The 14,783-nt window shown below is 34.1% G+C and overlaps 1 protein-coding gene across 4 annotated transcripts in view; it reads right to left on the reverse strand.

Annotated features, from left to right (window-relative positions):
• Positions 1 to 14,783, reverse strand: part of LRP1B (LDL receptor related protein 1B) — a 1,824,397-nt gene that overhangs the window by 603,043 nt on the left and 1,206,571 nt on the right. For all 4 annotated transcript variants that reach the window (XM_070241833.1, XM_023622537.2, XM_023622536.2 and 1 more), the window contains 2 exons: positions 7,025 to 7,189; positions 6,492 to 6,736 (listed from right to left, as the gene is read on the reverse strand). In XM_070241833.1, coding sequence (XP_070097934.1) covers positions 6,492 to 6,736; positions 7,025 to 7,189 — 410 coding nt within the window. The remainder of the gene's footprint in view (positions 1 to 6,491; positions 6,737 to 7,024; positions 7,190 to 14,783) is intronic.

A 14,783-nucleotide genomic window follows, 5' to 3' on the forward strand; every position in this document is an offset into this window, starting at 1 on the left:
CTTTTGCAAAGAAGGCAGAAAAAAATCATCATTAGTAAGTTTAAGTTTACGTATACATCTGTAAATTCCATCTATTTTGCACCTCCAAGTGACTTCCCCATCCTATCTGATATCCACATCACTCCACTTTGAGAAAATAAAATTAAAAAATAGAGCAAACGAAAACAGAATCACCCTAGTAGATCAGGCAAATAAACGCAGCCAACATTAACAGCTTCAATAGACACAACATCTTTAACATCTAGAAGTATTAAATGATTTAGAACAGGTAGGGAAGATGCTGAATTGGTTTGTAACATACTCTAAAGCACAGGAAATTGCCCTATTAGGCACAGTGCAAAGATCCCACACTACTTTTAATAGCCCATGACCTGTTTTAATTTCTTGGAACTCAGAAGAAAATTGGAACTTTTAAGTAGAAGAAAATGTATTAATATATATCATTAATTGTCTTTATACCAACACAAACATAACATATAATTTTTAATACTATTTTTTAGTGGAGAAGAGGGGCTGTGGAGGCAAAAGTGCTTAGGGCTTACGTAAGTCATAAAGCAGCTCTGGTCTGAAGTTGTCTGTTATAATTGTCCTGAATTTTAAACTAATATAGGCTAGTCTGCCAATTGTTATCTTCTTCGTTCTCCACCTTATAAGTGTGAAGCTAGTTATGACACTGCATTTCTCACTAAATTATTTGTTAAATTTATTAGGAAAACAGATATGGCTTCCTAGCAAAGTACCACATCCCAGAGACATCTTCAGGAAATGCTTATTGACTGACTGACATCAATAAAAGCTGCTAAAGAATTTATAGCCATATGGATTCTGCTTGGGAAGTGCCCACTTAGCTTGTGACAAGCAAGTGAGAGTCATTATTTTTCTCCTACGTTTGATGAACTGTTTATGTTCTTAATCTTTTTAGATTCTTCTTAGTATGGATTTTGCTCGATGACGTCCATTAAAGACAAATTTGAATTAAAAAAAAAAAAGAATGAAACTGGAGCACTACCTTACACCAAACACAAAAATTAACTCAAAATGGACTAAAGACTTGAACCTGAAACCATAAAACTCCTAGAAGAAAACTTAAGTGGTAAACTCTTTGACATCAGTCTTGGCAATGATCTTTTGGATTTGACACCAAAAACAAAGGCAATAAAAGTCAAAATACACAAGTGGGACTATATCAAATCAAAAACCTTCTGCACACCAAAGGAATCCATTAACAAAATGAAGGGGCATCCTACAGAATGGGAGAACATATTTGGAAATAATATATCTGATAAGGGGTTAATATCCAAAATATATAAAGAACTCATACAACTCAATAGCAGAAAAAAACAAATATCCAATTAAAAAGCGGGCCGAGGATCTGAATAGACATTTTTCCAAAGAAGACATAGAGATGGTCAAGAGGTACATGAAAACATGTTCAGCGTCACTGATCATCAGGGAAATACAAATCAAAACCACAATGGGTTGTCACCTCACACCTGTTATAATGGTTATTATTGAAAAGATAAGAAATGACAAGTGTTGCAGAGGATGTGGACAAAAGGGAATCCTTGTACACTATTGGTGGCATGTTAATTGGTGCAGTCGATATGCAGGTTCCTCAAAAAATTAAAAATAGAACTACTATATGATCCAGCAATTCCACTTCTGGGTATTTACTGAATAAAATGAAAACACGAACTTGAAAATATATATACACCTCTGTGTTTATTATAGCATTATTTACAATAGCCAAGATATGGAAACAACCTAAGTGCCCTTCAATGGATGAATGGATAAAGAAAATGTAGTGTAAAAAAGAAATCTTGCCGTTTGCCATAACATGGATAGATTTTGAGGGCATTATGTTAAGTGAAGTAAGTCAGACAGAGAAGACAAATACCATATGATCTCACTTATACATGAAATCTAAAACAAAAAACACTGACCTCTTAGATACAGAGAATAGACTGGTGGTTGCCAGAGGTGGGGAGTGGGGGATGTGTGAAATAGGTGAAGAGGGTCAAAACATAGAAACTTCTAGTTATGAAACAAATAATTCATGGGGATATAATGTACAGTATGGTGATTATAGTTAATAACACTGTATTACATATTTGAAAATTGCTAAGAGAGTAGATTTTTGAAAAATAAATAAATAAAAATAATATAGGAAAGGCAATGACCTAATTTTCATTGAAGTTTAGTGATGCTATTGCTTCTTGGAAGGGCTTCTGTTCATGCATCTGCTTCTGGCAACTACAAAAGATCGTACGACTTGCTAAAAACAACAAAAACCCCAAAACTATTAAATATGAAAAAAATACTTATGTATAGACATACATTAGAATTGTTAACAGAATAGAAATGAACTACAATCAAACTAAATGTCCAATTATAGATGAATAGTTGAGAATATTTTTGATAGTCATAAGGGATGTGAAAATCTGCAGTTATTAGAAATGAGATTTATAAGGCATCAACAACTAGGGAGAATGCTAATGCTAAGCGTAAAAAGGAAGATACAAAACTAAAAATGAGGTATAATATTAAATTTGAGAGATACAAAACTTTTTAATTTAGAAAGGAATGAAGAATGGACTATGGAGTTGGCTATGCTAATTGGAACCCTGGGGCTGACTTTGATGAGATTTATTACTCTGAGCCAGGTGACTTCACTTCCCTGAGCTTCGGTTTTCTCATAGAAAGTGGAAATATCTATCTTGTTAGATGGCTCTGATGATCAGGAAAAAACACGAAAACTAAATGACACATAGCTGTTCATCAATAAATAGTGATAGTTTAGTTTATTATTGTGTTATTCAACATTTCTGCAGAAAGAACTAGAAGAAAAAACTTCAAAATGTTTGTTGGTCTGGGAGCTGGGAAAATGGGTGTACATTTTTTGTTTCCTGTTTTTCGGCATTCCATAACTTATCTGTAATGAGAAAATATTATTTTATAGTATTAAATAAACTTTTAAACATTTATTTTACTAGCATAACCACAACTTTTATGCCATACACTGTGCCTATGAGGAGTGGTGTTAGATGGTAACCAGGATGTGGAGAGAATAGATTTAATAGTCTAGTCATTTGGCTACACCTGAATTTTCTTGATAGATCAACCATATCACTCTTCTTTAGAGTTCAGATTCACATTTTTATTGGCATTTTTCTTTAAAGGCATTATGAATTATTTAAATGCGAGAAAATGTGTTCAAAACTGTCTCAAGAAAAGTAATGTAGGGGCCAGCCCAGTGGCATAGCAGTTAAGTTCTCACATTACACTTCTGCGGCCTGGGGTTCAATGGTTTGGATCCCAGGTGTGGACCTATGCACTGCTTGTCAAACAGTGCCATGGCAGGCGTCCCACATATAAAGTAGAGGAAGATGGGCATGGATGTTAGCTCTGGGCCAGTCTTCCTCAGCAAAAAAAAAGGGGAGGATTGGTGGCAGATGTTAGCTCAGGGCTAATATTCCTCACACACAAAAAAAGTAATGTAACCTAAATTTCAACAAAAGGAAGCTAGGGAAATTACATAATTGCAATAACTGTGACTTTTTAAAATTTGATTTACTTACGTATATAAACACATAGCACTGTTCTAAGAACTTTCATGTATTAACTCTTGTTTAATATGTTTGTATTAAACTCATGTTTACTAGATCTTATGATGTAGTTACTATTATTATCTTTAGTTTCTAGATGAGGAAACTGAGGCACAGAGAGGTTATATAACTTGCCCAATGCCATACAATTACTCAGTTGTAAGGTTGGGATTTGAACCCAGGCAGTCAGGCTCCCAAGGCCATGCCATTAACTCTAAGCTCAGCTCCCTTGTACTATAAAAAAATTAAAAATTTAGATTAAAAATACCCATTATTACTCCTTTATGTTGCATATATTTAAGCTTTGATTTGTTTCTTCTTAGTCTCCTGATAACAACATGAGGAACCAAAGGATCTGAAATAGATTCTCTTTCTTAAAAGTTCTGCTTAAGTGTCCAATAGCCAACTGGAAATTTATGCGCATGATGAATGCTTACTTGTAAGAAAACTAGTGTTAAAACTTTTATTAATATCCTAGTTCGAGGATTAGATAACTTCAAAGAATATTTCTAGCCTTTATTTCTTTAATTTATGAAAGATATATTTCAATTTTATATCACTGAATGTCATGTATTTTTAAAATTTATTTTTTTCATGAACCTCACATTATTATTCACTAGAAAACCAGGGACTATTATTATTGTTAATGCTGAACCTTTGTTACTATTTTCATTGTAATTCTACCCTTGATAATAAAATAGTCAATACATTTCTGCATCTTATTTTTTCCCCCTAGCAGTGGAAATGTTACTTTACTGAAGGAGATAAAGAGGATGGATAAAGATTGTTATATGCTCAGTGATCATTATAATGGGGAAAAGTAGAATGTTCTTTGATCATTCTAAAAATTGGAAACTGACTGAATTGCATTTAGGAAATAGCAAGTTCTCATTATAAGTGACATTCTCTAAAAGTATATAACGACTAAAATATCTGCCCTGAATCCTGGGAAAATATGTTAAATTAGATCCATATAGTAAAAACTTCCTTATCTTATGCAAAGTAGAGTAGTTACATATAAATCATCTTTTGAGTTAAGTAAGGGCATCAGGAACATCTCCCCCCAGCCAATGAATTACACTGAACATCTAACTTCCTTTTTCTACATACGAAATGTCAAGAGAGCTTGAAAGTATCATTTTCCTTCCCATTCTGTGAATTCGCTAGGGGTCATGTCAATCCAGGCAAATCACAGAGTCAGTTAGTAAATGAAATACATTGATCCCTATGTTGAGGGAGAGGAACGATGTAATACACAGACCCAGGACATTTTTCAGGTCCAATTCATTTAAATTACTCTAAACATAAAAATTACAGTTCCTACAAAACACCAAATAGTCTGAGGGGTAAAAATATATATATATGTAATTTTACATTTATAAACATTAAAAACAATCCTATAAGTGTTTGTCAGCCACATACAGTTTTTGCTAATGACTAGATATTCCTCTATGCTGAAGGAAGTTTTTAGAGAAGAGTGTCTTTTTTATTATACAAGAGGCACATTTCTGGTCAGAATGAAGATTTCTTGCCTTATTTCACTTATTTAAATCCAGTGTATTTACTGAATGCTTACTAAGCATAAAAATGACTAAGCTAGATTTTTCTCCCTTCAATGTCCTTATGCTTTGCAGGTTTGTAGTATGAAAGGAGTAAGGAGTTAAGGGTGATAGAAAAAGATTAAAGTGATTGCTCACATAGCCCAGGGTGTGTAGATACTCCCATGTGACAAAGAAGGATCAATTATATAAGAAAATTGAAACTGAGAAATTGCAAGTATCTCAGAAGAGAACTAGATTCAATCAGACTATGTCAGACAGAGGGCACAGAAAATTTTACAGATGAGGAAATTTTGGTAAAGAGAAATGGTATTGAGAGAGAATGAAAGCCAAGTATTGAAGAAAGCCAGAGAATAGCCATGAAATTTGTAGACCACAGAGGTGACTATTTTTAGCTAAGTCTGGGAGAAGCTAATATAACATGAATTTAAAATAAGGCTTGAAGTGTCCATAAGACCAGAAATGCCAATGACGTGGAAGATCTACTCTACACTGAAAGACGGAGAAAATGCATCCTCTACAGGAAAGAGCTTGTCATCTGAGAACAATATGTCTCAAATAAAAATATGCTAATCATGGCGGAAACATAATTTTCATTAGAATGAGATTTCCATAGGTTATGACACATATCATAATGGGGAAGAGTCAGGCAAGAGGTATAAAAGGATGAGCTAATGTTGCACTGAATGGTCATGAATCCCAGAAGAAGAAAAAAAATAAGAAATGTGAGACTTAAAATTAAGAAGATTTGGCAAGGATTGAGTGGAAGAACCGGAATGAAAAAACCAAGATGGAGATTACTACTGAACCAAAATGTGGACTACACGGGGAGAGGTAACACACCTGTTCATAAGAACTCAGTTTTCTTAAAACGGAAAAGTTCAAGCAGATAATTGATCCTTTCTTATGCACCGTTCCTTGTCCTCTCAATATACTACACAGAGACTACTTGGGGGCTAACACAAATGTGTCCTTGGGCTTCTCCTCCAATTGACTGATCATACTTAGGTAATAGATTTCAAATCTGAAGACAACTTCTACAACTTCCCACAGTATCCTTTATTGATGCAATAGCAGGGACTATGAATTTGAGGACTTGATGTAAAACTGTTAATTTCTAAGATTTCTCAATTTATTCCTATGTGAAATAAATAAAAAGGGAAAGAAAAGACTCCTAAATTAATTAAAATAGAGGCTGGAACACTTTCATCATACAAAATATATAAAATATTGATAACTTAATTTACATAAGTTATTTTACAGTTCGAATATTATATGATTAAAATGAAAACACTTTCTGGGTGGTTAATTCATAACCAGCACTTACCCTGTGGCTGACGACTGGGATGGTATATCTGAAGGTCAAACGGCTGTGCACTGGTTTTCTGAATCACACTGACATTCTGCCCTGTCCACTTATTGGCTTTTGAGAGTGTGTTAGTCCTCCAGTCTGTCCAATAGACCTCGCTCCCATATAGAGACACAGCAAAGGGATGAGAAAGGTATTCATGGCCTCGGATGATTTCTATCATGCCTGTTCCATCATAGAGGGCTGAATAAATAGCATCTGACCTATAGAAATACATTGGTAGTTTATCAAAATTCATTCAAATAGTCCAGTGATATGCTCATATTAATTAGATAAGTAACAGAAAAAATATTCTATAAAAATATTTTATAGGCCTGTATCTGATTTGTAGAAAGAAAAAAAGCCATCGTAAAAAAAAAGACAAACAAAAATCACCACCAATATCAATATATATGTATACACGATACATGCATGTCAGGACATGTTTTGATTTTGTCAATACTATCTGAGGAAGGTAACAGGAAATACAGAAAAAAAGATCATTTTTAAACCTGGCATCTGTCCAAACTATCCTTTTTTCAAAGTGGTCCACAGTTAGTCCATTAGGCCAAGCCCCGGTTTTCATGTCTTTATAGATGGTTTTTCTCCCAGCACCACTCATAGAGGCAGATTCAATGCGAGGAAAATTGGCATCCCAATCTGTCCAGAAAAGAATTCTGAAGAAAAAGAAATATTGCTATTGTTTCAGTCATTCATTCCACAAACACTTATTGAGTATTACTGTACGCTAGGCCCTGGCTAGGTGAACAGTCACAAGAGAAACGGATACATTATCTACCCTCACGGGGCTTAAAGTCTGGTGAAGACAGACTAAATAAACACATGAATATATCACTACTGCTGCTGAGATATTTTGAAGCAAAATTTTGTTATGTAATCTAAAAGCTGAGGAGAGCCGTATAAAAAGCAAGACAAGCAAAATAAACAGCAGACATAAAGGCCCTATTGGGGCGATTGGAGGAACAGAAATGAGGTCACATGTCAGATATGAGGAGAGTGAGAAGGAAAGGGGAAGAAGATGAAGCTGAACAAGGTGATCTTATGGGTCTTGTATGATAAAGCAATTATTTGAGATTTTATTCCAAGGGAATAAGAAGCATATTTAATGATATCATATATAAATGGATTATAGTGAGGCAAGAGCGTGGGTATGTCAGATGGTTATTTTAAACGACCAGGTAAAGGTGATAGTGGTTTGGAGTCGTGTGGTGGCAGTGGAGAGAAGTGAATGGATTCAGGGTATATTTTGGAGATAAAATTACCACGACTAGCTGATGATTGGAAGTAGAGAACAGAATTATAGGTAACTGTTCGTTTCTTGTTTCAGGAAACTCAGAGTAAGGACAAGGAGAGAGTGTGCAGAGAATCCATTAAGTGATATGGGAAAATGGAAGAGGAACAGACTTTAAGAGCTGGGAAGTGAGTGTGGATGAGCGTGGATAGCAATCAACAGTTTAGTTTTTACTTTTTTGATCTTGAGATTTCAAGACATCAAAAAGGAGATGTCCAGGAAGCTGTGTGATATGCCAGGGTAAAGTTCAGAGAAGGCAGGGCTGGAGACATGAATTTGGAAGTCATCAGTATGGAGATAATATTCAGATTCACACGAATAGAATAGATCATATAACAGAGGATATAAAGAGAAAACAGAAGGAAATCATACACTTTGATATATGCAAACAGGCAGTTGTTAAAACACAACTTTTTATATGTTAAAGAGCGTAGCTTCGTCTTTGTTTTTGTTTTTTTGTTTTTTTTTTTTTACCAAATGCTATTTATAACTTCACAAATTTATGGTGCACAAACAGTTCCACAGAACACGCATTAAGTGCTGCATGTCATGCATTTGATTTCTAAGGCTATTAGGTAACGGATGGTTTATGTTTAATTGTCAGTGGCCTAACTGCTGATGTGTGTTTCTATAGTATTTACAATATAGTTACATAACAATTCCACAATCATTAGAACTAGCTAATATTTTTTGAGATCTCATGTAATTGATCTTGAATCCATGGCTAAATTTATCCATGTTTTACAGGTGAGAAAACAAGCTTAGAGAAGTTAAATTACTTGACCAGGGTTACGTAGCTAGCAAGTGGCAGAAGGAGATAGAAAACTAGACAGTCTAACTTCTGTTCTCATGCTTTTAACATATAACAATTTAATGTCATGTCACTAAATACAACAATAAAGGGAAAGCAGCTGATACAAGAGTAGGAGCATGGCTGGTAATCAATAAATGGTAGTTGCCTTCTCCACATTTGTAGTAGAACTCAGTGAGTAGCATGGAGATTTGGGAAGGGAAAATGAAAAGGACTAGAAAGATAGTTACAGTCCAGTAAAATTTCCTATTATCAGTTCTGACAACATTTTGGTGAGAAATGGTAAAGTTATTGGCAAAAATAAATTTTGTTCATCATCATAATTATATTTAGTCTTGCTATTTTTAGATTCTTCCATTATTTTGAATGATCATTTAGTATAAGAATTTGGCAGATTACTTTGGAAAATGAAATAATTCTCCGGAACAAAATTAAAAATTGAATTCAACCAGTCTTCTTAAAAAAATTTATTATGTTTATTTAAGGAAATGTGCACTGATGTAAACTAAGTATTCACCATGACTTCAATTTTTGAGAAGTATACAATCTCTTATAGGATATGGAATTATAAATATAAAATGATTAGAAGAAAATTCAAAACATTATATAATAAATTTAGTCAGTATATGTGCTAAAGGAGTATGGTGCACAGAGAAGTCAGATATTAACCTTCTTGAAAAGAGTGAAAGTTCATATACAACTTAAGCACTAGACATTGAAAACATGTTATTAAATGATTGTGTCCATCTTGAATAGTGGCAATGTATGTTTTTCTGTTAGACAAACTTGGAACCAAGGTTGGGATCTGTCTCTTACTCAAGTACACTTAATCTCAGACTTCTTTTTCTCATTTGTAAATGAAAACTATAACAGTACACATGTAGTAGGGAGCATTTGAAGAGTTAATAGATATAAACAATTTAGCACACAGGATGATTAGCACATAGAAAAGATTTGTGTTTGTATGTGCATCCACACATACATATTCATAGAGAATATCTTTTAAAGGCAAAATCTCAGTATTTCCAAACTGTTAAAGACATGGATAGAGAGAGAGACAGAGAAAGACAGAGACAGAGAGAGAGAGAGACAGACAGAATGAGAATTAACACTAATGTCAATGTTTAAATGTTACAATAGCATGTATGTGAAGGTAGATTAGTTTGTGAAGTAAGCATGAGACAAAACCATGAGAAAAGGATTTAGTAGGTCATAGGATTGGGTTTATCTCATAGAAAGTCTCTCAAAAATGAGTTTATATTAAGAAAAATGTTTTAGTCTCATGGGCAGCTTTAGGAGTTTCCATAGCCCTGCTGGTAGGAACACATCTACAAAAACAATATCCAAATTATTCATTGTTTAGCCACCAACATTTAATAAATTAAGTAAACCATTGGGAAAGGATAAAAATGAACACTAATATGGCAGAGGACAATGTATTGATAATTGTTGAAACTGGGTAATGGATATGAGGGAGTTTTTTATACAATTCCTTCTATTTTGTGTATTTGAAAATTTCTACGTAAAACGTTAAAAGCGTAACTAACTCAAATAAATAGAATTTTTTAAATGTACCAGAAGACATTTACAAAATCTTATTGTTAGGAATCCTTTTCTGAAAGACTAATGTTTGAAGATAAGATTGTCTTGTAAGAGAAAATAGTAACTATCTGGAAATATCAACATGAAATAACATATATTGCTTATATACATACGTATTGCTTATAAGTTATTTCATATATAATATGTTGCCAGTTAAATAGACAATGGAACACCTGTTAATTAATATATAGCTGGAAGGCTCTTCAGTTAAGTAGCTAAATGTCTTTCTCGAAGACAATGAATATGAAATGAATTATATGACTCACTTCAAATTTAGTTTTGGAAACACACATCTTTTCACTGACACCACTTGTTATTTGTCAGCTTCTCCTTAAACTTAGAATAAAAAATAATAAAATTTAAAATAGAAACAAGACCAACATAGCATCAATCAAATTTATGGTGAAACCTTGACAAACAAGGTAGCGAGATCTAGACAAGGCTGTACTTTGCACCTGGAACTGATGACCCAAAGACTTCTGGAGCCTTGTCTTTTGCCTGTGTAACAAATGGAAAATTGGTGTCTCCCTGGTAATTTTCTACCTCGCTCTGCCTTATGTGGTTACTGCAATTCCAACTCACATATCAATAACCGTGAATTTCTGCATTCTCTATATGTAGGTTTACCAGAAATGGGTACTGTGAACTCTCAAATACGTTTCCAGTGAACAAAAATATATGGCTTGGGACAATCTGAGGAATTCTAAAATAAGTGATCCCTTTATTTCTTCACTGAACATAGCAACATTGAGTTGTTTCTTCTGTAGTGGTCATTGTGGTCCTAATCTGTCATCAATTCAAGTGGGAAATTTCCAACACTTTTTATAAAATAACTTGTTCTAGAATTAGTTCCCCTAAAAACGTTCTTAACCTTGCCATAAGTCAGTTTATAATCAATTTTCAAAGTTGATTTCAAGGATCATTGTTTCATAAAATTCTAGGCACTCTTTTGTATACTTAACAATATGATATTTTAAAAGAATAATTTTTCTCTTATTGCTTCCTTTTTATGGTTAAAATATATTAACATTTCAATGATTGTATTATTTCTTCAAGTATACAAAGACTGAATATCTCTTCTTGCAAGAGGTATGGAAATGTTCAGCCACAATTGCTTTTAAAAAAGAGAGTACAGTCAACTGATTCTCCAGTTCCTGCATTCGCGGGTTAGTCTGTATCAGGATTGAATTGGGTCAATGGACCGTGAACAACTTGTACCATTACAGGCACGAAAGGGCCATTATCATCTATCAGGTCAGGCAGCAGAAGGTGAAAATAAATGATCTTGGCAGGAAAAAAGAGGTTACTTATCTATAATCTTTAGGTCTTCTAAAACCAACAGCGTCTTTATTAGTTTTGTTTAGGAACACTCCCAGAAAAAATTAAATTTTATTTAGATGTCTCGCTAATCTTCACAATCACTATATCTGATTCCACCAGATTATAGCAATTGTTACAGCAGAGTCCAGTTATTACGACAAAGGAAAACTAAATACCAGGAATGGAGCAGGGAGATGCCATGCAGTTGCACAAGCATAAAGGCAAGGAAAGTTTAGGAACTGAAGGGCACGCCCTGTAGATTCTGAACTCCCTGGTGCTTGTTACTCCCTAATAAGAAGCTTGATGTTTAGAGGAGATTCATGTACTTTTTCAGGTCACCTTAGCTATAAGTGTATCCCTTTAAAATGGAATGAAGGAAAAATGGCTCTTAAGACTCTTAATTTACCATCTTGGAATGACTTGTCACTTGCAATACTGGGTCAAAACCCAGAATACTGAAGGAATGTGGCATGGAGGCAAATATGTTTTATAATGTAAAATGAAGGCCAGTGGATTCTGTCCTGAGGAGGCGAAGTAGTCAATTAAAAACACTTCTTTTTTGGCGTCTGTAAAAAAGGTCACAAAGACCTTGATTGTTGTAGGAAAGCTGCATGATTTAAACATGTTTTATGGGGCTAATATTGTAGCCTAATTTTTTTTTTTTCTCAGCTGTGCTTTGGAAGCAAAGTGTCAGGTTGCAAACTTTTTTTTTCATTTGTTATTGTAAAAAGTTTATAGTGTGACCCATTAATGGTTTTTTACTTCGCTCTTTAAGGTGTATTCTTAGTTCTGGTAAGTCACATGTAAACAAAAGTCTATTTATACCTATGCATTAACTTATGGAACAAGCATTTATTGAGTACAATTATATACGCCAAGAGCGGTGAAGGATTTCACAGACTTGGAAGCAATGTTGCTTGCCTTCAGAAAGCTTACTATTTAGTAGGAAAGATAATAGCATTTACACAAACCATATTTCTCAAAAGATTATACAGTGAATTTATCCTAATATAAAAATCTTCAAAAGAAACTTAAATGTCCTTAGAACTCCTATCACTTTTAGTCACAGCTTCCTTATATATTTTATGAATAATTTGAGAAATAGGGAAAATTTTCATGGCTTTTTTCTGAATATGTGAATAGCACTAAGTTTAATAAATCAACTGAGTTAAATTATTTTTCAGTGTTGCTTTTTCTGTGCTTAGCTTGGCTTTGCAGGTCAATGTATGTGTATACTTATTTTTATGATGCTCTGAGCTTATCATATGAAAGGTCCAATGTTTAAAAATACCTATGAACTTTTTATCAAAATATCCAATAAACCCAAAAATATTTTAATATTTGCACTACATTTTAAAATTTAATTGCTCCAACTGGGCTTTAAGGTGTTTACACATACCTCATAGCTTAATCATGTCAATCCTCTATAAAATAATTTTTATGAATAAAAATCCTATCATATCATGATATCCAAACATGTTAACCTTTTAATTCATTACTAGAGTTGAATGAAACAGTACTGTCATCTGAACTTTGGTCATTTATGCCAGAAACAATTTTACAAGTGTTATTTCTTCACCCATTTTTAAAAATAATTTATTACTACTGTAATTATCTTCATTAGCCTCTCAATTTTATAGTAGCAATAAGTAACAGAAGGCACCAACTTTCTCAGAAGCATTGTCAGGTTTTCCCTACACAGAGGCTAGCGATCTGTACTTTCAACTCTTAAAGGATATTTTATTTCTGGAGATCCACTTATATCACTGAAATGGTGTCTGATATTTTCATTTAAATTGTAACTGTGGGTTGTGCATCCCTGTGTTTCTGTTTTCTTTTCCTCCTCTCAGGTTGTGTATTCCCCAAGCAAACTGAGAGAAATGAGTTTATCCTAAGCGTTGTCAGTTCAAAGCTATAGAAAATGAAGCTTCAACTCCCAGATTCACTGCTTCGTTTGGTCAGAATATTTTCAAAATTTTCATACACTGGGAACTTTGGTTTTTGATTTCTGTATGCCATTTATAATTTCGGAAGCATTCCCAGTTTTCCTATCATGTTGGTATACATGCTGAAACTGCAACTTTCTCCAAAATCTCACTTTCCCTTATATAGAAAGTTTCTCATGCAGATAAGATGCTGGTAGAACTTAGACAGGTTTAATAGTTGAAAGTTTCACACCACTGGTTGTTACATTGAGGGTAAAACCCCTGTTGATGATAAACTTTTGTAGGAAGTAAAGGGTCAGGATCAGCAATCTACTTGTAACCTCAAGAACAGTCTGTTTAAAAAAGAGAATTTCTTATTAAACATAGCACACCTCTTCCTGGTGAATTGTTATTACAAGCGGTAATGAGTGAAATGGGCAAAGGGTAAAGTGTGTCAACTAGAGAACACACCTCTATGGTAAAAGATACAGCTACTGCTCTGCACATTGTTGCCAGATCTCCCTATGTTTTCCAGAGAAACCAGAAATCCAGCATTGTATGCAAAACCTCTCAATATTTCAATTTTGGGCAACTAATTCAAATAAAGTTAAAATGCTGTGGAAGGTAAAGCAGACGCATCAGTGAGGGGTGCCGGTTTGGAACCCTGCTCAAGACAAGCTGCTTCATCCTTTAACTTCTGTGTCTGAACTGAGGAAAAGGAAGACAAACAAACTTCCCAAGCTATTGATTTCTGAGTCTTGGGCATAAACCAGAGCACAAGCCAGAGAGCTTGGCCAGCAAGCTGACTTAGATACAATGTGCTCCCTTCTCTCTTCTGCATCTCATTAAACTCCCTTCTGGCTGACTCCCCTGCTCACTGGTGCTCCCTGGAGTTCGTATTACTTAAGGTATAGAGCCAAAAAAGAAAAATTCCTTTCTACTATCCTTTAGACTTGACAAGAGTTTTATATTTACAAAATAATTACCAAGGAAATAAATAATTAACAGTAATAAAGTATTCTCACATTTATCAGTTACATATTATCTTCTACATATTTACTATCTCCTCAAAAACAACCTGATGATAAAGATATTATGATACCTGATTTACAAAAAAGAAAACTGAAATCTAAGGGAAGAAAACACACTTCAGTAGGTTTCCCAGAGAATAAGTGACTGAGCAGGAACTGGAACCCTGGTTTTCTGGCTCCAAATCCAGGGTCTCTCTTCTGCTCTTTCACAGAAACACACAGCGGCACAGTGCAAGCAATAACCTGAGTTACTCAGCATTTGACCTTGTT

Source organism: Equus caballus, chromosome 18 (assembly GCF_041296265.1).
Source record: "Equus caballus isolate H_3958 breed thoroughbred chromosome 18, TB-T2T, whole genome shotgun sequence".
Classification (NCBI taxonomy): domain Eukaryota; kingdom Metazoa; phylum Chordata; class Mammalia; order Perissodactyla; family Equidae; genus Equus; species Equus caballus.